A 27,547-nucleotide genomic window follows, 5' to 3' on the forward strand; every position below is an offset into this window, starting at 1 on the left:
ATGGTCCCTGGCCCACATAAGGCTCACAAACCTTTAAAAGTCAAGTAAAGAGTAACTTTTAATGAAGTGTCGTTGCAAAATTGAATCCATTCACTATCTTTCTCCAGTGTTTCTGCTAATCACAATTAAACTTTATATTGCTCAGGCCAAAACCAATGTCTTATAGTCTTCTCTTAATAGATCTAGATGGGGTATATAGATTTTTTATTTCCTTTTCTGGGAGATTTTAGAGCCCCATAAAGATGTGTTATAGGAAGAATAAACTTGAGTTCTGCCACATCAGCTTATGTGCTCCCCTTGGTGGTTTTTAATGGAACTTCAACTATTCTGAGGCCTCAGAAGACAAAAGTGTAAATAAACCTCTCCAGGATTCAGTTTTGGGATTTGGAATCTCGAATGCAACTCTCCCCTAATGTACTGAGAAAAGATTACCTGGAGATTGTCTGTGACCTGTTCAAATACAGCAGTGACTCAGTGCTGTAAACTTTTGTATAAACGAGTTAGGAAGATCACGAGAGAACTAACACTAAAGTTGTGTTGAACTTCCAAAGCAGTGAATAAAAGTCACTGGGGCTTTGACCCAAATAGTAAAGGAAAAAGCTCATCATTTTTTTGTCAACCCTACTGAATTCTTGGGGTCCCAGGCCAATATCCCAAGGGCTTAAGAAGTGGTATGGCCTAGTGGAAAGAACATAGGCCTGGGAGTCAGAGGACCTGGGTTCTAATCCCAAATATGCCATCTGCCTGCTGTGTGACCCTGGACAAGTCACTTTACTTCTCTGTGTCTCAATTCCCTCATCTGAAAAATGTAGATTCAATACCTGTACTCCCTCCATCTTAGACTGGGAGCCCTGTGTGGGACCTGACTGTGTTATATCTATCCCAACACATAGTACGGTGGTTGGCAGTTAGTAAGCACTTAACAGATATCACAGTTAGTATTATTTAAGTGTTGTTCCCACACCCTATTGTTAAATTATAGCAGATGGGGATTTTTTTTTTAGATCATGCCATGCTTCGTGAGAGATAAAATAATGCCGATAACCTAGAACAAGCTTGCCGGGGCCAATTGGCATGTGCCCAAAACCTAAGAGAAACCAAGTGGCTGCCTCGAATGGCACTTAATAAGGTCAAGTTCTCCTTTACCTTTTGATTGGTTTTTAATGGGAAGCAGAGATTCTGTCCAGGGTGACAATGCTTCTGAATTAGCTCATTAGCTATGAGAAGAATCTTGTCTGTCTCAGCCCAGGGTTCAAGGGAGCAGAAACAAAGAGTGACACTGGAAAGTGTGGATGAAAGGGCTGGAAATTTTGCTGGAAAGTCAAAATTTCCATCTCTCTCTCCCTCCCTCCTTTCCCCTTTCCTTCTCCCCTTCTTCCTCTCCCTCCCTCTCTCCCTCACTCCCTATTGGCAAAGCTGACCCGAAGCATAAAACTCTTTTCTGTCGATTGAAAACCTGATTTTTAAATCACCATCGCCCTTACCTCCTGCTAGTCAGCAGGCTTCAAAGAAAATCTGGCAGGTCGTAATATTGTCGGATTTTGCACATTCAGCAATCCTCAGCTTTGAGTCGGTAAAGAGGTAACTATCTGGAGAAAGATATTCTTCACAATATATTAGAAAGCATTGATTTGGGACCTTTAGCACAATAATTGGATAGTGTGCATTTGTACAGTGCTCTGTGGTATGTCGACATGTGTTACTTGCGGTGACTATTTTTAGGAGATCAAATGTTTGAACATGTTGGGGAGGGAAAAACGATGGAATGGGTAGCTCATTTAAATCTCATAACTGGCTGATAGTAATGAACTGTCCAAAAGCGTTCCACATTCTTATGGGGATCGTGAGGTTTTTTTGTGGAAACCTGCGCAAATGAAACCTCAAAGAAATGGGTTTTGTAAGACCATGGCGGTAACGATTCATGTAACTATGTCTATGTTCCTGTGATAGTGTTATGTGTTAATGAATCTTGTGTCTTATTTCAGAGAGATTCCCCCTCTACATCCAGACAGTCCCCAGCTAATGGTCCTAGCAGCACTAACAATTCTGTTTCGGTAAGACCTCCAATTCCACACCACAAAAGTGTGAAAATTTTGTTGGTGCTTCACCTACCATCCCTGTCCTGGTTCTGTGTTGATCAGTGGAAATATGATCTTCTGCTGACCTACGTGGCTACTTCAGCTACAATGAGTTTTCCTCTTAGAACTTCTTTTTCACCATTTTCTTCTCATTAAAACCCCACGAATAGGTCAAAGCGGAAGAAGCCTAGGGCAGCAGCACTTGAGTCTTTCGAAAAAAACATTCCCAGTCCATCCTCTGGCCTTGCTTTGTACAGAGTGAAGCCAAGCTTCCTTTTTATTTCTACAGTTCCAATAGCAGGGATCAAAGCCGGTATTTGCAGAGCAGGCATCTTGCGTATTCTCCGGCTCTAAGGTTTTGCGTGTGGAGAGACAGCCGTACTATTTATTGGTTTCCGCTATCTGAGTTTTCGAATTGGTGTGCCCTCCGCTGCTGTGGTATTTGCACAAACTTTGTGACCTATGAGCCTTGCTTGGGTATGACAAGCAAAAGGAACTGGCTTTCAACTGCACTACAAGCCAAGCTATGAATCACATCTTGAACACAAAGTGCTTTTTGTCCCGTATGGACTCAGGGAAAGAGGTGCTGGGAATTTCAGGATTTTTTCAGTGGCATCCTTTTTGAAACGAATTATCTGCTTTAATGTAGACATATTAGGGCACCTGTGTCTGCAGGTTTGCAAGATATGGGGGAGGAGAAATTGTCCTTCCCTTGAGAGACTGCTGACCTCTCTTCCAGTTCTAACGTTGAGAACTCCGGTGTTGCAGTAATCACTTCTTTTATGGGTGTGTTTCTGTGATATGCCCTTTAAATACAGCAACTATTTTATTAAGTAAAATTAGTAATAATGAATTGGAAACAAATGCCACGGTATTCTAATTGTGTAATTGTAACGTATGGGAGACCAATTAAATGCATATGTGATTATTCCTAAATAATTAGGCATAGGCTGCCCGATTACATTTCTAGCATACATATTCTGGGTGATAAAATCCAGGACAGTTTGAATTTCTCAGAGTCCAAAGAGATTTATTTTTACGAGTTAAAGGGGGAGTTAGAATTAAAAGAAAAAAAATCACATATAGGTGCTTATGTGTTGAAGATGGTGAACTATTTTTGAAAAGCATATTTCTATCTGCTTAAACTTACCTGCTTTTTTCAGCTTGCTGCTAAACAGCTTGGGTTGGATTTTCTTTAGTAAAGATTTCAGAGAAATGATAATGTATTCTACATAGTTACAATTTATGTATTCTGGCATAAATGTTGCTGTATTGTAACAAAGCACACAAATTACATTGTATTTTACTATTGAATAGTAAAATGAAAATTTCTTCTCCTGGGTTGGCTTTATTCCACAGGACTTGCCATCAACTACCCAACCAAAAGGACGACAGGTGAATAGCTCTCCTCTGTAGAAATTCTTCTAAACTTAGCCGCTGATAGCCAAACCCCTTGTCACCTTTTCCATCTCATAGTCTCTGCCCACACCGATTGTAACATTTAAAACCAAAGACTTCACCTCATTTCATTTTAACACATTTATACATGACTAATTCATGCCATAATTTATTTATTTTACACATACGTTTAAGCAGTGGTAATCAGGATTCTAATTCTACCCAGTTTTCTAGGCCTTTGGTTGCATGGTGGGATGAAAGTGAAGCCAGGCTATGTACTTGGATCAACAGGAAATTAATTTACAGAGTATTGGAATCTATAAAAGTCAGACTGTATTTTTCACATAAAGGCTTTCAGATTTCCAATACTGATTGGCTTTGAAATGACTTGGAAAATGTAACGAATGTGAGCATTCCCCAGTTTTAACTACAGCCATGCCTTACAAAAGTTTTGCCAAAGTTCTCAACTTGACTGAATTCTCAGTAGTTCTTTTGTCAAACCAAATGGCCAAAATATGAAAAGTCAAGTGCTCTTCTTGGTGCTTTCCACGGTGGGACAATTTTCAAATAGCCAAAACTGAATATGTAGGCTAAGGCACACTTTTTGAGATTGGATTTATTCCCACACGAAATTTCACAGCCATTCAATTCCCCAAGCCGATGTTTCTGTCTCTGTAAAAGTCTTCGTAGAGATGCCTCTACTGTGATTACAGTTTTGAACTTGACCTATGTTGCCTACGTTAGAATAGGAAAGATACTTCTCATGAATAACAACTAGGAGCATTTTCTCCACATTGTATTTGTAAGCTCAAGTCAACATATAAAGTTACAAAACCTTGGGTTTTTCCATCTGTTTCCCATTTGTTTTCCAACATGAGCACTTTCAGTCGACTCCCAAGGTGGCCCACTGATTTGCTCCTTCGGAGTTTTCCATTTGTAAAATCACAAGAGCCGTCAGATATTTTGCCTCCTCGAGAATTTCCGGCAGATGATAGTTCATAAATATGCCCGTCATGACCACAGGCTTCATTCTGCTCCTCACATTGCAGCCCTGGCAGCTGGGCCTAATTTGCACAGGAGGGAGAGAAGATCTGTGAAACGTTTTGTTTCCCCACAAGAGATGAAGAATTACAGAGAATGATGATGATTACAGTAATAATAATCTGTGATATTTGCTAAGCATATACTGCTTAGAAAAGCAGCCTGGCCTAGGAGTCAGAAGGGCATGGTTCTAACTCTGGCTCTGCCACTTGTCTGCTGTGTGATCTTGGGCAAGTTACTTCATTTATCTGTGCCTCAGTTATTTCATCTGTAAAATGGCGATTCAGACTGAGAGCCTGTGTGGGGACAGGGACTGTGTCCAACCTGATTTGCTTGTATACACCCCAGCGCTTAGTACAGTGCCTGGCACACATAGTAAGCACTAACAAATACCACAGTTATTATTATGTGGGACAGAGACTGTGTCCAACTTGATATACTTGTATCTATTACTGTGCTTAGTATAGTGCAAGGTACATAATAAGCACTTAAATATCACTATTATTATTATTACTATTATTATTACTGCCTGCCAAGCACTGTACTAAGCCCTGAGGTAGATACAAGAGGATCAGATTGGACACAGTCCGTGGCCCATTTGGGATATTTAATCCCCATTTTACAGGAGAGAAAAGTGAAGCATGGAGAAGTTAAAAGATGCCCGGGTCCACACAGAAGGCAAGTGACAGAGCTGACTTCCCAATTCCCAGGCCCATGCTCTTTCTACTTGGACTATGCTGTTTCTCATTCTAATTAAGGCCAACTCTTCAAGTTTCACCTGAGGTCATAGGTGCTATCCATCCCAATGAGCCCCCAGGTTGTGATAGCCAAAGAATCATTTGGCCCGACTCACCCTCAACTCCACCACCTTCAGCACTAGACCTGAGCCCACCACCTGGAGATGCCAGGCTTGTCCTCAGTGTTCACGCCAGTCCTGCCCTCCACGACCCAGCCAGGGGCCGCCCCATCTAGCCCATCTAGACACATGGTCACTATGGTGGGAGAGAGGAGCTGGAATTCTGCAAGTGCACTTCAAGCCCACTCCCCTCAGCTCAGCACGGAACCCTGATACCCTGCAGGGTAAAATGAAAACCTCATTTCTTCTAAAAGGAATTTTTTTGGAAAGCACCAGACTACCATTCCTACTAGGGTGTATGGGAGCTGGAATTTGAGAGTCTGAAGGTGTCCAAATGCTAATAATTAGTGATATAACTTAAAAACTGCCTCCTTTGTACTAACGCTTCACCTGTGACATCATTAAAACATTGCCCACCGTGAAAATGGAGGCAATTTTTATCCGAACATCAAATACGCTTCTAGGCGTTCCAGCTCTAGTTGGTTACTAAATAACTTGGGCCCCCACCTTCATATGAGTAATGCTGGATATTAAATTTTCAGTAAGGATGAGGTTTAGTGAAACTAATGTAGTACAATGTTCTTGTAAAATTGAGCACAGCGGTCAGGTGAATTATTTATATTTTGCAAATCTTGGATATGCAAGATTGCATCATGCCATTAGTAGTGATTATTTTCTATTTTGTATTTTTCATCTGACCTTTTTTCTTTCATCACTTGTTTTTCTTCTTGTCATGGTTAGTATGTATTAAAAAAATCAATTGAATTATACTCGAAAAATGTTACAATGTCATCTCATTAACTCTTATTTTATAGATCTATGTAAGAGCACAATTTGAATACGATCCAGCAAAAGATGACCTCATTCCCTGCAAAGAAGCTGGCATCCGATTTAGAGTCGGGGACATTATCCAGATAATTAGTAAGGACGATCACAATTGGTGGCAGGGTAAACTGGAGAATTCCAAAAACGGCACAGCCGGCCTCATTCCTTCTCCCGAGCTTCAGGAATGGTAAGTCTCAGTCTCTTACTGCACCAAAACCCTGTGATTGCATTTGTTGGTTTCCTAATGCTTGCGTATTGTGTAACAAGTGTTCTGATAGACTTCTAATTCTCAAACCAACCATATGCAAGTTTGGGGTTTTGGAAGCCCAAATCTGTAGCCCTTATGGGCGCATTCAAACGGCTCACCTGTTCCTTAGTTGCAAACTGTAATGTGTTTTTCATGGAAGCGAAGAAAATTGTATAATTGGAGCCGGGGTATAAAACTGTTCTACCCCCAACCCAAAGGGAAATTTGCACACTGATTGATTTCATAGCAATTACAATATGGACATATGCCATTCAGGAACCAAGTAAATTAAAAATATTCACTTCTATTTAATCCTTCTCCCGAGGTGCCAAATTGGCTCTTCATTGGCCAAAAATTTAAAATTTAATGGTAGAGGGCTTTTATCAAGTTGACTCAAAGATGACCCAATGACAAAGTGCTTATCTGCTCCTGACGCTCTTGGCTATTTAGAATATGGATGACTATTACATTTTCATTTTCTAAAGTGTGCTTTTAAGGGATATTGTACGACTCTGAGCATTTATTGGTAAACTAAGCGAGTAAGAAGCTTTTCCAGCAGTCAGTCACATCTCAGCTTTCAATCCAATCCCATTTTAACTGATTCTGAGAGCCTTGTCCTTCTCATTCCTCACTAGATAGGAATTTGCTTTTGTGAAACACCTTTCAACTCAAGTCTTTAGTGAATTGTGTGCCAGGGGCTTCATTGTCACCAAACGTGTGCCTTTGAGGAAAAGGACACAAAGCCCAGGGAACATTTTGGGACTAGAACTTGTCCTTGTACTTGTACTTGTCCTTGGTAGCCCTTGCAGCCCAGTGAAATGGCCTCTGAGATCTCATAATGTCCACATAGGACAGAGCCTGGGTATCAGGCTGGTATTGAGAAGCAGCATAGCCTCGTGGCTAGAGCACGGGCCTGGGAGTGAGAGAACCTGGGTTCAAATCCAGGCTCCTCCAGTCGTCTGCGATGTGACTTTAGGCAAGTCATTTCACTTCTCTGTGCCTCTCTGTAAAATGGGGTTGAAGACTGTGAGATCTGTATGGGATGGGAACTGTGTCTAACCTGATTATCTTATATCTACCCATTACAGTGCCTAGCACATAATAAAGCTCTTAACATATACCATTTAAAAAAAAAGAATCCGAATCTGAGCTCCACGATATAAGGAAATATAAAAGCATCTCTACAGTATTACTGGAGGAGGGACTATAGTTGGTTAGCCAAAAATTCCTACACGTTTGGGAGCTTTTGATCAGTCCCCATCAAACCTGCCACTCTCCCCATGGAGCAGTAAGATGGCTGCGGAGAAAGCTGGAAAATTCCCCAGAATATTTGGGAAATGAACCATAGGGAACTTGCAGAAAGCCAAAAAGAACCTGGCAAACCCAGTGCATCCCAGAGCCCATCAGCCTTCCTGCTTCGCCTCCTCCTCCTGTCAATCAATCAGTGGTATTTATCGAGCACTTTCTATGTCAGAGCACTGTACTTAATCATTTGAAAGAGTATCATACAGTAGAGTTGGCAGACACATTCCCCATTGCCTGGGAGCGTGCAATCGAATAGGGGAGAGAAATACTAAAATCATTTGGAGATGGGGAAGCAGCAGAATGTAGAGATACATATATATATATATATATAAATGCTGAGGAGTTGCAGAGAGGGAGGATATCAAAATGCTAAAGGATACAGATCCAAGTGAATCGGCTGCAACACAGAGGTGTAAGCAAATAGGGTGGAGAAATGTCACCTTACACCAACTCTCTCCCTCCACACCTGCAGACACTCCTGCCACTATTCCATCCACTGCTCCATCTTTCATTGGTATTGGACACTCCTAAGTCCTTAATATAATGGTCCATAGAAAGTCAGCATTCAATAAATACCAGGGATTGATTGATTGTTTGGCAGGATCCTTAACTGAAAATTTGCTTCACGTGTTTAGTGAATACCCCAATGAATCAGCACAGGGGTTTCCTCCAAAAAATCCCAAAGCTGCAAAAAGTAACATCCCTTCTCGCAACACCATTTCAGCACAGAGCAGGGACTTCAGAGAAGTCTGGCAGTTGCTTCGCCCAGGAAAGACTCAGTTTTTCTTTTTCTTAATGTCCTAGGCGAGTAGCTTGTATTGCCATGGAGAAGACCAAACAGGAGCAGCAGGCTAGCTGTACTTGGTTTGGCAAGAAGAAGAAGCAGTACAAAGATAAATATTTGGCAAAGCACAATGCAGGTAAGAAAGAGTGCGGGTGTCATCGAGCCCTGTGTTAAATGTAACTTTTCAGTTCAAGCCTCCAAATTCTCTACGAGCTAATACAACTTTCAGAGGATATCAGTCCTTTGTAAAGAAATGTCAGTTATGTGCCAATACTCTGTTGTAATTTATTGGAAAACAGAAAGTTTTTTGGTTGATGTGTGGGTATGTAGGTTTGTGCCTATCTCTATGTGTGGGGAAGTATTTCAACTTCCAGTTTCTCAGAAGAGGTTAATGGAAATCATTGAAGTAAAATCAACATTGTGGACCAAACCCTGCCCCAGGGCTTCCTCGAGACCCTCCCATTGAAGTAATTGGAAAACTTCTGTCCCTACTTGAGATTTAAATGTCCTGGCTTCCTGACTGTGTCCCCATACTTGGTGTTTTGGAGAGGCCTCATGCATGCACCCGACACCTAAATTAATTTTCTTGGTGTCCCAGGGAGCTTGGTTTTAAAAAGAACTGCAAAAAATGAATGGACCAGCTTTTTGTGGTTCATCTTGTTAAAGTAGGATTCCAAGAGAACAGGAGCACTGGTGAACCAGCCCTCCCCTTAATTATCCAGAACTCTTTGTTATCTAAGTATGTCTAATGCCAAGTTGTTGGAGAATCCAGATTTGCCCCTGGTGATTTCTCCTAAAATGTGCCACAAGAATTGGAGTATGGTGTAATAACTGGAATCCCAGAAGAAGTATAAGGTGTAATTCAGCTAAAGGAACTTGAACCATGTTGTGTAGAAAGGACTTTTCTTGTGCCATAATGATCCATACTCAGTTTTGCTGACAAAAAATTGAAATCCCCAGTGTTGGAATTGGATTGCTTCCCAAGGTTTCAGAAATTGCTCTGCCAACTAAATTAATGGTTTACCAGAGTGTTAATTAAACCAGGATTTAATCTCACCCTAAATAGAAAAGGATTTCTAACATTTAATGAACCTTAGAATTTTGTGTACTAGCGGTCATCCTTCTTCTGCAAGAAAAACTATGAGAGCCGCCTAGGAGTTCCATCAGTAGTGTTATTTTGTCTGATGATCTAGCTGACTTTTACTGTTTTTGACTAGCTTAAAATGACTAAGCCATTTAAAACTTTAAAACCAAGTCACCAAGACCCACTAGCTGACCTGCATCATATGAACTATAAATGGAGAATTTGGGATTTCTTGCTTTTGCCCAGTTGCTTGCCTAGAATTGGCTTCATTCAAAGAACCCTGTTTCAAAGTAAGTCCCTTTTGATGTTAAATGGGACTGCTTTCAAATCAACTCTTCATCTTCAGCCCCCCAAAGGTGTCAACTGAAGTCTTGGAGAATTAGAAATTCAATAACAGTGACTTAATCCATATAACTAGTTATTACTGCCAAGTCATCTTTGTTGACTTTATTTGCACATTTCATATTGGTCCTCAAGGAGTAGTTACAGCATCATGACTTTCTTTTAAATGCCGCTATCATGTTTAACAGCAATTTAAATGCAGAAAAAGAAGCATTGTAATAGCATTAAGGATTAATTTAAACTAAGGAAATTGTCAGTTACGCCTGTCAGTTCATCCTCAGTTCATGCAGTGGTATACCCAGGTAATGAAGCACATGGGGAGTTGAGAATTAAATTGCCCACTGATCTTGAAATATAGTCTATAAAAAAAACTGGAGTTAATTACAGAGTGGAAAGCCTTCCAAATTTTTCTTTATTGGTTAAAAAACTCTCTTAGGAGTGGCTTCACATCATAAAGAGTGGTATAGATATTTCCTACTCAACTTGAAGTGTGGGGAGGAGCTTGTAAAAGTGCATTTGCATGTTTCATCAGGGACAGGGTGGGTTAGTGGGGGAATTTTGCCCAAGGGTCTGGGACTAGACTCTGAGGCTCCAAAATGAGAAGCCAGCACTTCATGTTGAGTGTCATTCTCACTGTCTTTCTCCCTCTCTCCCTCTCTTCTCCTCTACCTCTTCCTTCTTCTCTCTCTTTCTGCCTATCTCTGCCTCTCTCTCTTCTCTTCCAATCTCTTTTTTTCCTCTCTTGTCTCCTCACATTCACACAAACCTTGCTTATCAGCTGTTCCGGAGAATCGGATTTTAAAATAGCCACGCCCAGTAATGGAGTCAGAATTTCCAGAGAAATCACACTTTTCCTGAGAAAATTTCTAATGCAAATTAAACACTTTCTGCCCTCATCATGAGGGCAAAGCCTTCATTGCTTGAAGAATTCTCATAGTGACAACTTTATTCAATTTCAGTTTGGCCAAATTCTCTAAAAATAGTCTTTTCATTTTTTCAGTAGATTAATATGATATTTAAAGTTATTTCTAACTTTGCCCTGCAGCTTGAAAAATTAGGTTGTTAAAACAGTTTTCTTTGGGTAAAGTCTCTAGGCAGATGAAATTTTTGAATAACCTCTGCCAGATTCTCGGGAATGTTTGTTAGAAAACTGTTGGATTATATTTTTGAAGCTTTGGGAAGTGCTTTAATTGTGCCTCCTGTTCAGAAAAGTAGGTTTTCTGCATTCTCAAAAAGCAGTGTCTTGCTGTGAAAGCCAAGTGATCATGCAACCTCTCCATCATGCCCTCAGATTTTCCGAACATGTTGGAAAAGTGTTCTAAAAGGATTTTTCCTTCATTAGATTCAATTCCTGTTTTCAAGAATGTTAGCAACGTGTTCACTGGTATTTAAATGTCCTGTGACACCCTTTGCAAAGAAAAATTGTAAGACATTCTTAAATACCATTCCTCAGACTGATTAAATTATGCTTAATTCCATATGCATTAAAAAGTGACTCCTGTATTAGGATATTGCCAGGCTCGTATTAAAGTGTGTTTTCTCATTTCTTAATGTGATTGATTTGCCTTGTTTAGAATATTGCATGGTAAAGTTTATTTTGTGCATAGTCTACTTTTAATTTTACTAATATATTACAAGCCATATCTCAATGACCCCTGTACATTTTTCATGCTGTCTTACTCCCAATGGCCTCTGTGCATGTAAGTAACCCGTCAAATGACAATGCCTCTTGATTTGCTTCTTACTATTTCCTTTCAATAACTCCTTTATCAGCTGGCAGCACAGAGACTTTAGTAGTTCCCTCTTTGATTGTTCCTCCTTGTATCTCTTGTGTAGTTGAAAAATCATTTTTCCTTTGTTTTGAAACCCTAATGCCATCAAGTAAATCTCGTCTAGACCATGTCCTTAGTGTGCGATTTAAAAAGTTAGTTTTTACTGTTCTGATTGTTCGTGGTGGCAGGGTTATCTAACACTTTTGTGTAGTATAGGTGCAGACTAGGCAGACTTCTGGGGGAAGGGAGAGTTAAAAACAATCAGACTTTTAACTGAAGAGCTAGCCAACCTATTTGGAACCTCTGGGCATATTCGGGTTTTGTTGCACATAGTGAGTGCTCAATAAATACCATTGATTGTTGTGGCAGAATGGGGAAAATGGGTTTTAAATCTCAAAGCTTAGCATTTGTTAGCTATCCAACTTGTTATTCTTCCAGTCTTGTGGTGGGAAAATGTTCCTGAAAGAACAGGAAGTAAAAACACTTTTTTATGGTATTTGTTAAGCGTTTACTATGGGTCAAACACTGTTTTAAGAGCTCAGGTAGATACCAGTGAATTAGGTTGGACGCAGTTCCTGTCCCGCATGGCTCTTATTTCGGTGAGTTTCCAGGGTGTCACAGATAAGACCAGGTGGCTCTTGTGCTTTTTCCATCATAAGAACACCACACCTTTCTTGTCTGTACAGCAAAAAAGAAATTTTAGAACCATCCAGTGAAATGCACACACTCCTAAAAGCAACTGCTGCCCATTTAAATAGACTGACTTGTATATCCTTCATACCTCCCAAGGGCTAAATTTAAATTGCATTAAAATGCAAATGTAAAGTTGTTTTTTTAAAAGGAAGATGACCCCAAATATTATTTATCCGAACTCCAGTGCTCCCTTTCATGCATCTGTATTGCTCTATTTTCTCATTTTCTATATATTCAACTGCAACTTCCCTGGCTGATTCGATAAGCCTTGAAATCCTGTTGAAATGGCAGTACTATCTCAAAATAGATAACTCTCTGACAAAGGAAAAGCAAAATAAGACCATTTAAAAAAATTAATTTAAACTTGACTTCTACATTTTAGGGTATAGCAAGTGATTATAGAAAGTATTTCAGAAAGCAGATTTACAGCTTAAATTAGCCCTTGGACTTTTTTTTAATTTGTGGGGAATTTAGAACTCTTTTAGCCAGGAGAGTTATAGACGGTGCCTGTAGAGGACCTCAAATCATTCTCTAGAACTCTGCTTTTTGCCAATATTGCAATTAAGAAACAAGTAGAAGCTGACCTCCAGAAAGTATTTCTTTGAATGAATATTCCTCTGTAATATACAATTACCAAAATCGCCATTTGAGTCCATTTTCTGAGACTCCAGTCCATTTCAAGGCTCCTAATTGATCCAGCATTACAGGCACCAACCTTGGGGGGTTTTGAGGGGAAGACACATTTAATGGGGTCCAGAAGACCGTACTGCCTTCCTTAACTTCATGGTCCTCCCTCTTCAGTGTTGAATAAAGGAACTCATCAGTGGTATTTACTGAGCACTTACTATGTACAGAGCACTGTACTAAGCATTTGGGGGAGTACAATACCACAGAAATAGCACATAAATTCCCTGCCCAGAACAAGCTTACAGTCTAGAGGACTGCTGCAATTTAATTACCTTGTAATAAAATGTGCCACTCGGAAGTCCACAGGTGAACACCTGTGAATGCCCACTTTAAGATGTCTAGCTAGTACTCGCCCTCATATTTGAAGAAAGATGCAACTCAGCATCTAAAGAAAGACCATGAATTGGAAAGAATCTCTCATGATTCTCTAGGAATTTTTTGAACACCTACCAATTTACAAATAGAACAGGAAGAAGAAAAAGGCTGTGACAAGGGATAACAAAAACATAATAGCTGAATCAGTAATTGAATGTATATAATACGTATTTGTGATGAAGGCAAAACAAGCCCCCCCCATCTTAAATGTACATAATTTTAGCCACTCCGTGTTTTATGTTGGTCACCGTGTGCAGAATCTTTTTTAGAATGGCTAATGTCTCAGCATTGCGAGAGCGTGAGCAGCATGCAAATTTGGAATGAATCTCTGTGATCTACTGAATACTGCATGCAACAACATGCAAGCCTTTCAGAGATGCAGGCCTTTATGCATGTAATCAACCTACCTATCTTTGAATGCCAGTTATTTTAAATTGTGTTTTCACAAGCTTTAATTTTTTCGCCATGAGATTAAATGGCACTTCTTTAAATATTTTTCCACTAGGTTAGAATTGATTTTTTTTAAAAAAAACTTGATTTTGGAATGCAGCCTTAATGTTGCCAATCACATTAAAGTTTCACCTACCTGAAATGAACTTCTTGAATTGATTTCTTTTTTTCTAACTTTTGCTTTTTAGTGTTTGACCAATTAGATCTTGTTACATATGAAGAAGTAGTAAAACTTCCAGCATTCAAAAGGAAAACACTAGTATTACTAGGTAAGTTTCATTTTTAACTGCTCTATTTTTAAGGTCCTGTGTTCCCATCCCAGCTCCACCACTTGTCTGCTGTGTGCCTCAGTTTCCTCATCTGTAAAATGGAAATTGAGGCTGTGAGCCCCGTGTGGGACATGGACTATATCCAACCTGATTACCTTGTATGTACCCCAGTGCTTAGTACAGTGACTGGCATATAGTAACTTCTTTAAAAATGCCATTAAAATAAAAATAATACCAGCTCCATCATTTGTATTATTTATTAATTAAAATTTCTTTATTGTTTTGTGAAACAGGTGCACATGGTGTTGGAAGAAGACACATAAAAAATACACTCATTACAAAACATCCAGACAGATTTGCATACCCTATTCCACGTAAGTATTCAGCTCCCTATCTCTTTTCAACTCCTACCTCGTCTCTTAAGAGAAATGCAAGTCATTTTCTTCCCATTTTTTCCTCACGTATTTGATCTTAAGTATTGTGGTTTGAGGTCAGATGAGGTAGTAGTGCCCTTGGCTGTCGGGGAGGACCATATATAAAGATAGGAACACCGTGGACGGCATAGGAGCTGGCCTTCATTTGGAGATGTTTGGTCCATTTGGTGAGAGGTCAGAAGGCATTCCTGGCGAGGAGTGGAGAGCTCAGGCTATTCCCCTTCACCCTCAAACCTTCCGTCTTGTCTTCATGTTAAAAAAAAAAAAAAAAAGCCAGTCAAACCTGGTAATCTTTTGCCCTAATCTGATCCCTTGCAAAGCTACCTTCACCGAAATTGCCAAATCCTTTGATTCCTTCAGGCTCTAGGCCTTGAGCATATTGCCACTGGGCTTTTTGAACAGATTATCAGTTTTTCCATTTTTTAAATGAGGTGTCATCCTTTTCCCCTTAAGTCAGATTAAGGAAATTAAAACCCCATGTTGTACATTATATCCTGATGAGTTCATATCTACCCCAGGACTTAGTACAGTGCCTTTCACATAGTGTTTAAAAAATACCATTTAAAAAGAAAGAAAAAATACAGCAAATCCTTTAAAGCTATTGAAGGTGTGTGAGCTCTGCCCTGACATGTCTTCCCTAAGGAGCATGAACATGCCCAATGGAAATTGGAAGCCACTTAAAAGACCTGTCAGTATTCATTAGCTGCCCTAGCATGCCCTTGAGTATCCAGAGGTATTTAAATGCAAAAGGCAGAACTAGACCCAACCCTTAGTGTATATAAAAGTAGCCAGGTTTTTGCTATCAGTAGATTTGAGGTGAAAGAGGTACAATTTCAAGAGTCACTGGGGATCCCTTCCTGTTTCCTCTTCTTAGCTACTACATTTCCTTATGTTTATCTCCCACCCTAGGTACAGCTAACTACACTGAGACCCATATCTGCCACTGAGTGAATATTTAATATCCTTATAACTTAAAGGGCCTTTGTCTTGTTCTGTTAAGGCTGTGCAGTTCATAAACCTCCACGATTGTAGGCAGTTGATTCCTTTTTTGGGTAAATGTGATATATAACAAGACACCCAGCTCCCCTCTGGATTTAGAATTTCAGGAGTGATGTGTGAACAAATATTGTGAAGATTTTGGGAATGGAAATTAGTTTTAGCTCAGTAAACCAGACCGCCGCTTTTACAATTCTCTCTTGATGCGCTGATTTTTTTAGACACAACTAGACCTCCAAAGAAAGATGAAGAAAATGGAAAGAACTATTACTTTGTGTCCCATGACCAAATGATGCAGGACATATCCAACAATGAATATTTGGAGTATGGCAGCCACGAGGATGCGATGTATGGGACAAAACTGGAGACAATACGGAAAATCCATGAGCAGGGATTGATTGCAATACTGGATGTGGAACCCCAGGTAACCCCAGCCACTTGGATTTCAGGCGAATTCCCACTTTAGAAATGGCAGGACTGTGGTTTTGTGGGGGATATTTATGTGGCATCATGGAGTTAAAATCTGAAGGGTACGAGCTAGGTGTTTCCATTCAGCAGAATAATATTGAGCATATGCTAGTGTTTTTTTTCTTTGTTTTCATTACTTTCAGAAGCCCAACCAAGCAAATGATTCAATCTCTGCCTGCCAGAAATGCCTGTGCTATCCTAACTTTGGGCTGTCAGCCTCAACAGCCTCTGTAGATATCTGTACACGCTTTGAAAAAAGCTAGAATCCTGGAAGCCATCTCTGGTTAGCTATTAAAAAGGGAGAACTGACTCCAAAGCAATTTAACCAGCTGGCTCTGCCTCAGCCATGTAGCCCTGTAGTTTAAAAGAAAGCAACTACTATTACAAGAACATTGACTTGGTTGTAATTTGGAACTCCCCAACTAAAGCAGGGCGAGAGACTTTGCTTTGGGTTCAGAAGAGAGCCACAATGACAGTTAAAAGGTGGGAGAGTCAAACCAATGAGAAAGGATTAAAGGAACCGGGACAGTGCAGACTGGAGGAGGGACGGCTGAGGCTGTTCATGTACTTATGGAGGGGGATGATGGGGAGACAGATGCAAAAGTCTGAGCGAAAATGGCAGGTGACTAATATCAGGGAATGTGTGAGTCTTGCTTAAGTTGGGTTGGTGCCCCTGGGCTTCTAACTATTGAATCTCAGGAACTGGAAGGTCCTTGAGGCTGACAACTGCGTCTTCTACCTTATGTTCCCCAGAATCGTTGTTTCTCTGACAACGTCAATCAGTAGTTTTCAGTACCTATAGTGTGTGGAGCAAAGTCCTTCCCAAGAAATGTTTTCATCAAGTTCCTTGACAGAAGCTGACAACTAAAAAGCAAAAGGAGACTTCATCAGAGCCCCTTGTCGAATCCCAAGTATTTGGGATTAGGACCAGGTCTCTAATCTTGGCTCCACCATTTGTCTGCTGTGTTGGACAAAGTTGGGGGCAACGTACAGAAAAGTTGATCCACAGGCTTTGTTTTGTGATTTCCATTTGCGTAAACTTGTATAAGCATGTATAAACCTGTCCGCTGCTAAAATTTCATGTTGCTTTTTCACAGGCACTGAAGGTCCTGAGAACTGCAGAGTTTGCTCCTTTTGTAGTTTTTATTGCTGCACCTACGATTACGCCAGGCATTAATGAGGTAATGATTGTTCCACCTTTTTTTTTTCCTTGAGACTATGGCTGGACCCATGTCCATCGGGCAGAAAGGACCAATTTGCAGTTAGATGACTAAGTCCTGCCTTGTCAGTTGGGTTAGAAATTAAGTTTGTTGGGGCATGAGTTCTTTTGAGTTACTGGGAACTGAACTTTTAGATGAGATTGACAGTCACCACTGACTGGGGTGTGATATAACTTGCTTGAGATGAAAAGTGACCATATGCTGCCTCCAGAATTGTTCCATTGTTTAAAAAAAAATGTTTTATTTATAAAAACAAAGAGTAGAGACCCTTCAGGACTGTCACATTCCCTTGTTTCTATATAGGAGAAGTGGATCCTGAAATGTACTTACTTGAAAGTAGTTTTTACTATTTTTACATCTGAGAAATGTAGTCTAGCAAATACAGCATGATGAGTGTCCCGCCAGGCCAATTTAGAAACTCGCCAACATTACCTTCTACACAGTAGGTTTTCTCAGTGCACTTGTTTTTCACTTAAAGAATTTCATTCGCATAATATATGCTCGTTTCTGTTTACCATTTTTCCTGTCTTATTCAGTCTATAGGAACTAAAAACATCTCTAAGTGAGTTTGTCTTTTATTTTCATGTATTTTCTTGAATTGTCTTTTCTTTCTCCCCCCACCCCATTTCCCTGCCCTTATACTAATTTTACATAGCTGCCAAAATGGTGCAGAAAATTGCCTGTAAGTATCAGCTAGAAGCTAATGGAAACAGCCCTGTTTCTTCTAATAGATTTAGAATGTAGATGTTCGGGGCCCATTCAACACTGCTTCTGCTATTATGTAAAGACATTTAATTTTTTTACGAACTTAAACCTTTAGTAATTCATAAAGGCCAGTCTTTTTTCAGAAAACAGCACAAGAATAATTTCATCATGTAAAAAAGGGTCTTACATTTACATGGGTTTTTTTCCTTGTAGTATGTTCTAAAGGAAAGCTATACTTGCAGAACAGTTTGAAAAGAAAGCAAACCTCTAGAGAATCCATATTCAGAGTTCCTCATTATTAATATACCTTTCTTCATTTATTTGATTGTCCCTGTAATCAAACCATCAGTGGTAGTTGTTAAGCACTTACTATGTTAAAATACAGTAGAATTATTGGACACATTCCCTGCCCATAACCAGCTTACAGTCTTGAAGCAAATTCTCAGTGAGTTGAGCAGATTTCTAGTCATTCTGGGGAAACAAAGAAGCTGTGTGGCCTAGCGGATAGCATACAGGACTGGAAGTCAGAAGGACCTGAGTTCTAGTCCCGGATCGCCACTTATCTGCTTTGTAACTTTGGGCAAGTAATTTAACTTTTTTATGCCTCAACTGTAAAATGGGGATTGGCTGGAAGCCCCATGCAGGACATGAACTGTGTCCAACCTGATTAGCTTGTATCTACCCCAGTGGTTAGTACAGTCCCTGGAGTACAGTAAGTGCCTAACAAATACAATAAAAAAAAGATATGGCCTGGATCATGGGATTCCTGCAGGATTTCCCCAAGCTTCATCTCGAGAAAAATGTTTGTTGAATTTGAAAGTTTCCCTTCACAGCAAACTCCTATCCTGAGCTTTGTTGTGGGAGGAGGAGGGGGGATGTTTCATGTTTATCCAGTAAAAACAGTGGCTTTGTGAAGGCCACATTGACACGGCTGTTTGAGTTTGCGTAAACAGCCCAGACTTGCCATAGACAGCGGGATCGATCCTGCAGACCATCCACTTTCAAAGTAGAGCCCGATTGCTGTCAGGGTACGCGTTGAGGGTTTGGCTATTTGTTAACATGACCCCAAAACTTAACTAGGAACAGCCAGGGCCATTCTGCTTTGTACACAACAGTTAATACTAGAATATTATCAAAACATGTTATGATTCTCAGGGATCTCTCTCTAGAGTAGGTTGGGCTATAAACAGGCCAAAACAAAATCTTCCATGTCAGCAAGCAGGTAGGTGACTTAATGGAATGAGTCAGGTTCTAAATTACTTGACTCTAATTTCTGTGTATATGGAATTTGCCCATTCCAGCACTATGAATCATTTCATCGCTGAGGTGCCTTCCTAAAAAAAGCAGCCAAGAAACTTGGCCCCCCGTCCATATTTCCCAGATACCTCCATTCCCCCTTGATGGGAAAGGGCTTTGTATGACTGGACCTCCATGCTTCTAAAGGGCCAGGGCTCGAGAGTCCCGCAAACCTGCCCCTTAGCCTTGGAAATCCCAAAACATCAGTTCCATTGGAAATTGGTTCCTGCCCTTCGGTAGTTCTGTGACTCCTTTCCAAATGAGTCGGATGTTGGTTGGTTTGATTCAATCCAGAGTTTAGAACAGTGCTTGGCACATAGTAAATCCTTGACAAATACCATCATTATTTTTTAAAGGTCACTGTGGTCTTATTAAAGGCCAAGGCAAGATGCATGCTATTTCCTCAATAAGTGTCTAAGCCAAGCATTCAGGGGCAAAATTAAACCACCATCATCTCCTTAGAACACAGCCATATTTGCACTTTCTCCTGCTTCCTACTCAGCACAGGCAGAATTCTGTGAATCAGCATCTAGAGAGAAGATCTGCCTGTGATATTTGCTGGGGAAATTTCTTGAAGGCCAGAGTGGTCATAGTAGCAATAGAAATAGTATGTATTAAGCCCTTACTGTATGCAGAGCACTGTTTAAAGCACATAGTGCAGCTTCCAGGGTGTGCCTGTCCCACAGAGCTACTTAGAGAAGCAGTGTGGCTCAGTGGAAAGAGCCTGGGCTTGGGAGTCAGAGGTCATGGGTTCTAATCCCAACTCCACCACTTAGCAGTGTGACTTAGGGCAAGTCACTTCACTTCTCTGTCCCTCAGTTCCCTCATCTGTAAAATGGGGATGAAGACTGTGAGCCCCATGGGGGACAACTTGATCACCTTGTATCCCCCCCAGCGCTTAGAACAGTGCTTTGCACATAGTAAGTGCTTAACAAATACCATCATCATTATTATTATTATTCCCACTGAATGTGCACTCACCTATAGACAAATAACAGCTTTGGCCAGGATCATGAACCATCAGTCCAGTCATATCTGTGTTGTGCCTTAGTGTACTTTGATCTGCATCAAGTGAGTTCTTCCCTACCTGTAACACCCACAAAGATTTCTCTTGAGCCTCTGCAGCCAGTGTGTCCGTGCAGCACGTGCTTGACCTGCAAAAAGAAGGAAAGAGGTTTTTTTTAATCTGGTATTTTATGGTATTTTTTCAGTGCTTTATGTGCCAGGCACTGTACTAAGTGCTGAGGTAGGTACAAGGCACTGGGTAGATAGAAACTAATCAGGTTGGACACAGACCTGTGCCACATGGAGCTCAAAGTCTTAATTCCCATTTTACAGATGAGGTAGCTGGCGCAGAGAAGTGAAGTGCCTTGCCTACGGCCATACAGCAGACAAGTGGTGGGGCCGGGGTTAGAATCCAGGTTCTTCTGACTCACAGGCCCGTGATCTTTCCACTAGGCAGTGCTGCTTGTATTTGATTTGGTTCAACTGTGGTCAGTACTCGTTTCTGCAAACGCCAAAAAATTATGAAAACCTCTTAGCAAGTTCAGTCCAATCAGAAAGTAACACAGGTGTCCTCTCCCTGCCCAATGAGGAGCGAGAACCCAGGGTAGGGAGATCATTTCAAGTCCAGTTTGGGGCCTGTGAAATCCCAAGTTTGTAAGTCTTCTGGCGTCAGGACCTTGGTGGATGCTATGGCAAATGGAGCCTTGAGCAGTGAGTGACTTGCTCTACAGGTCCTGGCTGGTTCTTCTTGGGGACTGTGTGAACTCTCTCTGGCGGACGTTCTCCTCCGAGTCCGTTTTCCAGTTCCCTCCACCCCAGTGGGAGGAATGTCCTGGGCCACGGTTGGGGGTGGGGGCCGAGGAGATGATTCATCCTGGCCTTTGTCTGCTAGAAATCCTTGGAGAACTGCCCTTGAGGGCTGACTGACATTCTTTTGCCATGTTGGTCTTCTACTGTCCAGTGGCTGGCCCCGAGGTGATTTTGTTTGTTTGGTGGGTAAATTTCCAGCTCTGATACCGGTGAAATCCAAAGTGCTCCAGAACCTAACTGCTGTTTCTCTTTTCTTCACCCCCTCCCCCAATGCCCCGTTCCGCTTCAAACCCCTCCTCTTAACCGCCATTTAGGATGAATCTCTTCAACGCCTGCAGAAGGAATCCGAGATCTTACAGAGAACATATGCACACTACTTTGATCTAACAATAATCAACAATGAAATTGATGAAACAATCAGGCATCTGGAGGAAGCCATTGAGCTTGTGTGTACAGCACCCCAGTGGGTTCCAGTGTCATGGGTGTATTAGGCGCTCCCCCAGGACATGGGGGGGGGATTTCATCAGAACCAGGAGGCACCTCACACTTGGGCGGGGCGGGGGGGAGTAAAAAAAACCTCTTCATCCTAAATCTTGTGTCAGCAGGTCTTGGCCCCTAGAGACTACCTAGATGTATGACCTAAATTTATAATTATTGTCATGTCTGAATAGATAGGAGAGGAGAAAAAAACAAATTAAACACTAATTTAAAGAGACAGTATCTTTTTTTAATCAGTTCTCCTAAACTTTAATAAAGTGTATCTTTAAACTGTATGTACTATTCAATCCTTCGGAATGTTATATTTTTGGAAATCATAGCTTTTTATTTCAAAGGCCCCTAAAAACTGCACAAAATAGATGCTGCTTTCTATAATCTATTTTAATAATAAAAATGATTCTGTTACCTTTACTTGGGGTGGAACACTACATTCTTCTTAGAGTCTGATTTTACGGATTGGAATATCTTGCTTTTCCTTTATTTATTTGAAATAATTAGTCTAGTGATTACAAAACCAAACTCATCCATTTTTAAAGGCCTTTTTTTTCCTTTTTTTAGAATAGTTCTTCTTTTTAAGTATTTTTGTGTAACATCCAGATAATGTGATACTGTCTCTTTGAAGAATCCTGTAAACCTTTTAGAGATTTGAAATTGGGTCTTGACTCTTAATGCATGTGGACAGTCGCAAGCGTTCATGCTGTTGGTGTATCTGTGTTGAAAAAAAAACTGTAATCTACAGTAAAGTACATTCCGTTCATGGGAAAACTACCCAAGGGAATACAAATAAAATATTATTATGACTAAGTTGTAAACCTATGCACATCCCTTGCATTTTGGGCAACTTTATAAAGAAAAAAACCTGATTTTTATTATTACTAATCATGTAGTGAAATGTGTTTGTAATTTTGTCTCGATTTAATTTGTTGTAGGTGGGAGGGGGAGTTACTGGTTTCACCGTTTCAGATCTGTGTTGTCTGAGAGTATTACCGTTTTAATTAAGCAAAGAAACGCGGATTTTTTTTGTATGTGATTGTTAACAATGCACCCATCAGAGAGAAAATACTGTGCAGTGAAGAAACCAGTTTAGGCATTTGTTATGAACTGACTATTCCAAAAGATTCATTTAGAACAGCCCTGTAAATTTCCTTAGAAATGATAACTCACGATTCAGTTGGACCAATTTTTTTTTTAAATATACTTCTTTTTATGTGTTCAACGATTAAATGCCTTTGGGTCTGTCATTTCATTGCAGATTTGTTCAGCGTGGGAAATCAGAAGGCTTTCAGACAGTTTAAACATTGGTTGGTAGTTGAGTTGCTAGGGCCCCTGGAGCGCAGACAGACTGCAGTGCCCTCGAGAGGTCTTTCGGTGGAATAAACTGCAAGAGTCCACCCTGGTGAGAGAAAAGTATTTCCAAGTCCATTCAGTGATCGATTGACGTTAGGGCTGTCTGTCTGTAGTTTCTGCTTCCTCTTGCTCTACCTCTTGGAACAGGTGAATTCTTATCCACATCCATTGAGAGCACTGACCATCTCTCTTCGCATCTGTGACATCACTTTTCACCAGTTAGATAGCTGAGGTGGGGGTGGGATGGGGGGCCTGGTATTCTACAGTCCATTTTTTTGTTTTTTTTCCTCAACAGGGCACAGATGTTTTTATTCCTATTTGTGGGGTCCAATTCCTTGCTTTACGCTGAATGGAACCTGTCTTTGAAATGACTCTAGCACTTTTCTGTCTATAGCCTAGGAAGGTCCCATTTTGGCCTGACTTGAAGATCGCTTCGGATGCCCTGGGCCTTTTCAGACTTGGTAGGCGTGGTCGGTGTCAGGGAGAGCCTGTATTCCCACAGATTCCCTCCTCCGCTAGTAACTGGCATTGATGGTGCTGGTTGGCTGAAGCTGCCTTTTGCCAGCATCGAGGTGATCTCTAGGGACGTACTCTCCAGGAGGCAGAAGTGGATTGAGCTTCCTTGAAGTTGTCCAATGAGAAGATTAGCACTGAGATCAAAGGAACCAGAAGTTTGAGCTGCTCATGCCCTCTAGTTTTCTAAGAAATAAAGTGCACTTCACACAGATTTTCATCCTGGTTGTATATGGATATACAAAGTTTCTGTTGGGTATTTTTTAAAAAAAAAAATTAGTACCTGTTCAGATCTAGGTAAGGCAGCTGTCAATTGTCCTAGGTATCAGGGCTCAGCTCAGCTGTGACAAAGCTCCCTCTAACTCTATTTCCATCAAAGCACAAAGAAGAACCGACCTTGTGAAACATTAAAAAAGAGAAGAATTTCTTTTCTCTGAGCTGCTGGTAAGGAACCCGATTTCTAGCACTAATGCCCTGTACAATTTGAATTAAGGTAATTGTTAAATGAGAAGCCCTTTGATGATCAGAATTTGACTTTCTTTCTGATGAAAGTAGGTAGTCCTGCCCATTTGAATTTAAGGAGCACCTTTCTTTGGATGCTTCATGTCTTTTGCCTCATTGATCCCCCTCCAGACTGTGAGATACAGAAAGGTAGTATAATGCCCATTTTTCTGGTGGGGTAACCGAGGCCCAGAGCATGCAAGGGACTGATCCAAGGTCACCTAGTTGTTCAGAGGTGGAGCTGCAGTGCCCAAGGTCATTCAGACACAAATCCCAGATTTCCTGACTCCTAACCCAATGTTTCTCCTTTAGGCTACCCTGGCTGGAGGCATAGCCCTAGACAATCTCCTGGAAAAGAGAGTGACTTCATTTCTGTAAGCACAAGTTTTCCTTCTCAAAAAAGAATATCTTTGGTATTAAGTAAGGTAAATGAATCTGGTTTCATCTTTCAATCATTTGAGCCCCAAGAGGCGAGTCATTTGGAGGCTGGGCTGCATCTCTGCCACTTCCCAGCCATTGTGGGCTAAACCATCTGAGGAAATTTCTGTAAGTTGCTTCTAATGGTTTCCGTTCCTGGAGCGAACTGTTCAAAGCTGGAGAGGACCCGACCAGCAACACATTCCAATCAGAATCACAGGCTGGCTTATTCAGATTTCTTTTTCTCAGAACTGAATTTTGGGTCAAGATGACATTTTCTGAACCTAGCCAGGTAGCGTGATGAATTTCAGTATTGAAATGTGGAAAGGGTTGGTTCCACTTAATGCTTCGAAAAGATTTCCCATGGCAGAAATAGCATTGCAGCCTTCTAAAATGCAATTTCAGTGTCACGATAGACTCAAGAGAGTGTACAAATATTTGAATAGGAGGGAGGTACAGTGCTCTTATTCCTTACTCAGAGGAAACCGTCTGCCTTACTGATGCAGAGTCCTTGTGTGGATTTTAGGGTTGGTTGGGTGGTTTAACTGAGTCCAATAGCATCCCAACTTTCTAGTCCTCGACTTCTTTTCATGTCCCTGAAACCAAGCATTTGAGGGGAACAGCTTTGCTCAAGCAAAGCAAAAATATATATTTAACACAATTGAGCCCCCAGGGAATCAACCTCTGCTGTCTTTCTAGACAGATTGTATGCAAGAATGTCTTGCAGCGTTCTCTCATAGCAGTTCAGCCCACAAAAATTCAGTCAGTGGAACTATAGCCCATCACAGTAAATATGTAGAATGGAATTTGCCATAGAGAAAACAGCAGTGAAACTGAGAGGCCACTTAAAGGGACCAAAGCACTGAAATTTCCATCTCCCTCACCCTCCAATGCCAGACTCTTCTTTTCCTGAGAAACACGTTATTTGTTAGCTCAACATGGAAAGGGAATGTTACAGGTGATTTGTCTACTCTGGCAAACATCAGTATTTCCCCTACACAAAAGAACTGTCCGGGACCTTTGGCTTTCTAGTTTCATAAAAGATTTTCATTTTGGTCTTTGCTGCTATTGTGCACTCCCCTCTGCAGTGGTTTCTGTTTTCCATCTTCAAAGTGCTTCTTTCAAACTGGACTCGATCCGGTTAGACCATTCTCTCTGAGCAGTTCCAATGCTGTGTTGAGTGAAAAGGATTTTATCTGTCTCTTTTGATCTGACATTGAATGTTGAAGACTTTCACATCTCCATCTTGATTTCCCTGAGCTGTAAATGAATCTTCCTTTCTAGGCGGTTTTCTTAGCTGTCAACCCAACCCTGCTTCCAAGGGGGCTACCAGCTTTTTTATCATGAATCAGACTCTTCTTAGTCTTGTAGACCGTCTTATTCCTCAACATAGGATTTCTTTCCTCATCATAACCAGAAGTGAGGTGGTGGTGGGTACTCCAAAGGAGTTTGTTTTCCCTCTACTGTGAAAGGTGGATCAGTCATTTGTATATGTGGTTCCACGGTGCTGTAAATATACACAAACCACCACTCTGCCCCTTTGCTCCCCATGACCCTACAAACTTGAACTCACCCATCCTTCAAAAAACCTAGAGAATTTGATGTTATTTTCCTCCTTTAATTATATTTTCTTTCACTTGGAGGTAAAAGTAGAAGTAGCTAAAATAGAATGAGCCACTACATTTAGCTAGCGAGGGCTTGGTTGTCTAGGAAAAGGCATGAAAAGGGTTAGAAGGGCACATCCCCAAGCAGGCAAGGAATATTCCGACTGTTTTCTTTGCCTTTCTTCTGGGCCTCCTCCTCTTCTGAGTGTAAGAGCAGCCTATCCAAGGGTGAATAGGACAGGCCAGGTGGCATCCGTTCTTGAAAGGACCACCTGTTTTCCAAGTGAGCACCATGAACAAAATGTCTCTGGGGAAAATTAAAACTCAATTTTTCCCCTCTAGGATCTCCCACCCCCACTCACTCACACCCATTGCTGATCTCCCACCTGTGTTGATGGACTTAGCAACATAGAAAATGGAAAATATGAAGTTAGTCATCGGGCAAGCTACCCAGTTTTGTCCCTGAGCAAAACTCCCTCGGTGGACATGCCATATCTTCCTCCCATCTTGAACCTGGGACTTGGCTACATACACGTATGTTTGCTCTAGCTTGTTAGGCAGAGGAAAGCTCACTAGCACTGCTCCTCAGAACAATCAAAACTTGGAGACAAATTTCTCTAGAGCAAGAGGTGGTCATCACTTACCGGGTCTTGACAGTACAGACAGGCACTCCTCTCTGGTGTAGGTCCTCCTTTAAAAAAAATAAATCCAGAATTTGGGGGGATTAATTTACAGACTCTCACCTGGGGTGAAGGGTGGGTAGGGGCGGGAGTGGGGAACCATTTTGTTGAGCCACAAGAGGGACTGATGGATGCTGAGGCAGCACAGTTCAGAGTGTTGGGTTCAAAGCATCGTCCTTTAATTGTCATGACAGCGCATCACAATTACAAACCCAATTCTAGGGTTGTTTTTCATAAAGAGTTTACCGTGTTCTTTTTTCTCTAAGTATTACTGCCTTTTTATAAAAGGTTTTGAAGTATTGTCTCAGTGATGAAAGAGAAAGATTTGAAGTACTGTCTTGGAGAAAAACAGCAAGAGAGAGAGTGTTAAATGGTTATTGTAAATTTCACCATATCCAATTGTAAGTATTGGCTTGGTCCAGCCACGCCTTGCTATGTAATAGCATCTGTGCAGGAAATGTCCTTCAACACCCAGGCTATGGACGAATTTAAATGGTTCGAATTCTTTGTAAATGTCCTGCTTCTTTTCTATGTGTGTGTCTATTTACATGCCTTAGCAACGCACTCACCCTCCCCCATTCCTTTGCCCAACTGTCCCAATCAACCTAAAGCCGATGTTAAGCATATGAGAAGTAAATGAGTCGATAAAACCCGGTAGCCGTATCTATTTGTGTGGAGGGGGAGAAGAGGAGAAACTCCGAAGTATTCGTTGTAGACTGAAACTTTCCTATAGGATGGTGTGTTATGGGAAACCGTAGAAGTGGGCCTCTGTCATTTCAAGTTGGAGAAAAAAAATTACAAATAAAATGTATAAAATAAGAAAAGCCAATTGTCTAATCAGATCCCA

The 27,547-nt window shown here is 41.0% G+C and overlaps 2 protein-coding genes across 18 annotated transcripts in view; one reads left to right on the plus strand and one right to left on the minus strand.

Moving 5' to 3' along the window:
• CASK (calcium/calmodulin dependent serine protein kinase) overlaps nt 1–27,350 on the plus strand; it is a 321,131-nt gene extending 293,781 nt beyond the window's left edge. For 7 of the 16 annotated variants that reach the window (XM_029046417.2, XM_029046420.2, XM_029046419.2 and 4 more), the window contains 9 exons: nt 1,986–2,054; nt 3,438–3,473; nt 6,189–6,385; nt 8,555–8,670; nt 14,126–14,206; nt 14,500–14,580; nt 15,858–16,060; nt 17,202–17,285; nt 21,455–27,350. In XM_029046417.2, coding sequence (XP_028902250.1) covers nt 1,986–2,054; nt 3,438–3,473; nt 6,189–6,385; nt 8,555–8,670; nt 14,126–14,206; nt 14,500–14,580; nt 15,858–16,060; nt 17,202–17,285; nt 21,455–21,631 — 1,044 coding nt within the window. In that variant the 3' untranslated portion in view covers nt 21,632–27,350. The remainder of the gene's footprint in view (nt 1–1,985; nt 2,055–3,437; nt 3,474–6,188; nt 6,386–8,554; nt 8,671–14,125; nt 14,207–14,499; nt 14,581–15,857; nt 16,061–17,201; nt 17,286–21,454) is intronic. The other 9 variants (XM_029046418.2, XM_007667245.4, XM_029046422.2 and 6 more) reach the window with 7 other exon arrangements.
• Nucleotides 14,459–27,547, minus strand: part of LOC103170217 — a 49,102-nt gene continuing 36,013 nt past the window's right edge. For both annotated transcript variants that reach the window (XM_039914627.1, XM_039914628.1), the window contains 3 exons: nt 26,665–26,711; nt 20,413–20,479; nt 14,459–14,886 (listed from right to left, as the gene is read on the minus strand). In XM_039914627.1, coding sequence (XP_039770561.1) covers nt 14,816–14,886; nt 20,413–20,479; nt 26,665–26,711 — 185 coding nt within the window. In that variant the 3' untranslated portion in view covers nt 14,459–14,815. The remainder of the gene's footprint in view (nt 14,887–20,412; nt 20,480–26,664; nt 26,712–27,547) is intronic.

The sequence above is a fragment of the Ornithorhynchus anatinus genome, chromosome 18, assembly GCF_004115215.2.
Source record: "Ornithorhynchus anatinus isolate Pmale09 chromosome 18, mOrnAna1.pri.v4, whole genome shotgun sequence".
NCBI classification, from domain to species: domain Eukaryota; kingdom Metazoa; phylum Chordata; class Mammalia; order Monotremata; family Ornithorhynchidae; genus Ornithorhynchus; species Ornithorhynchus anatinus.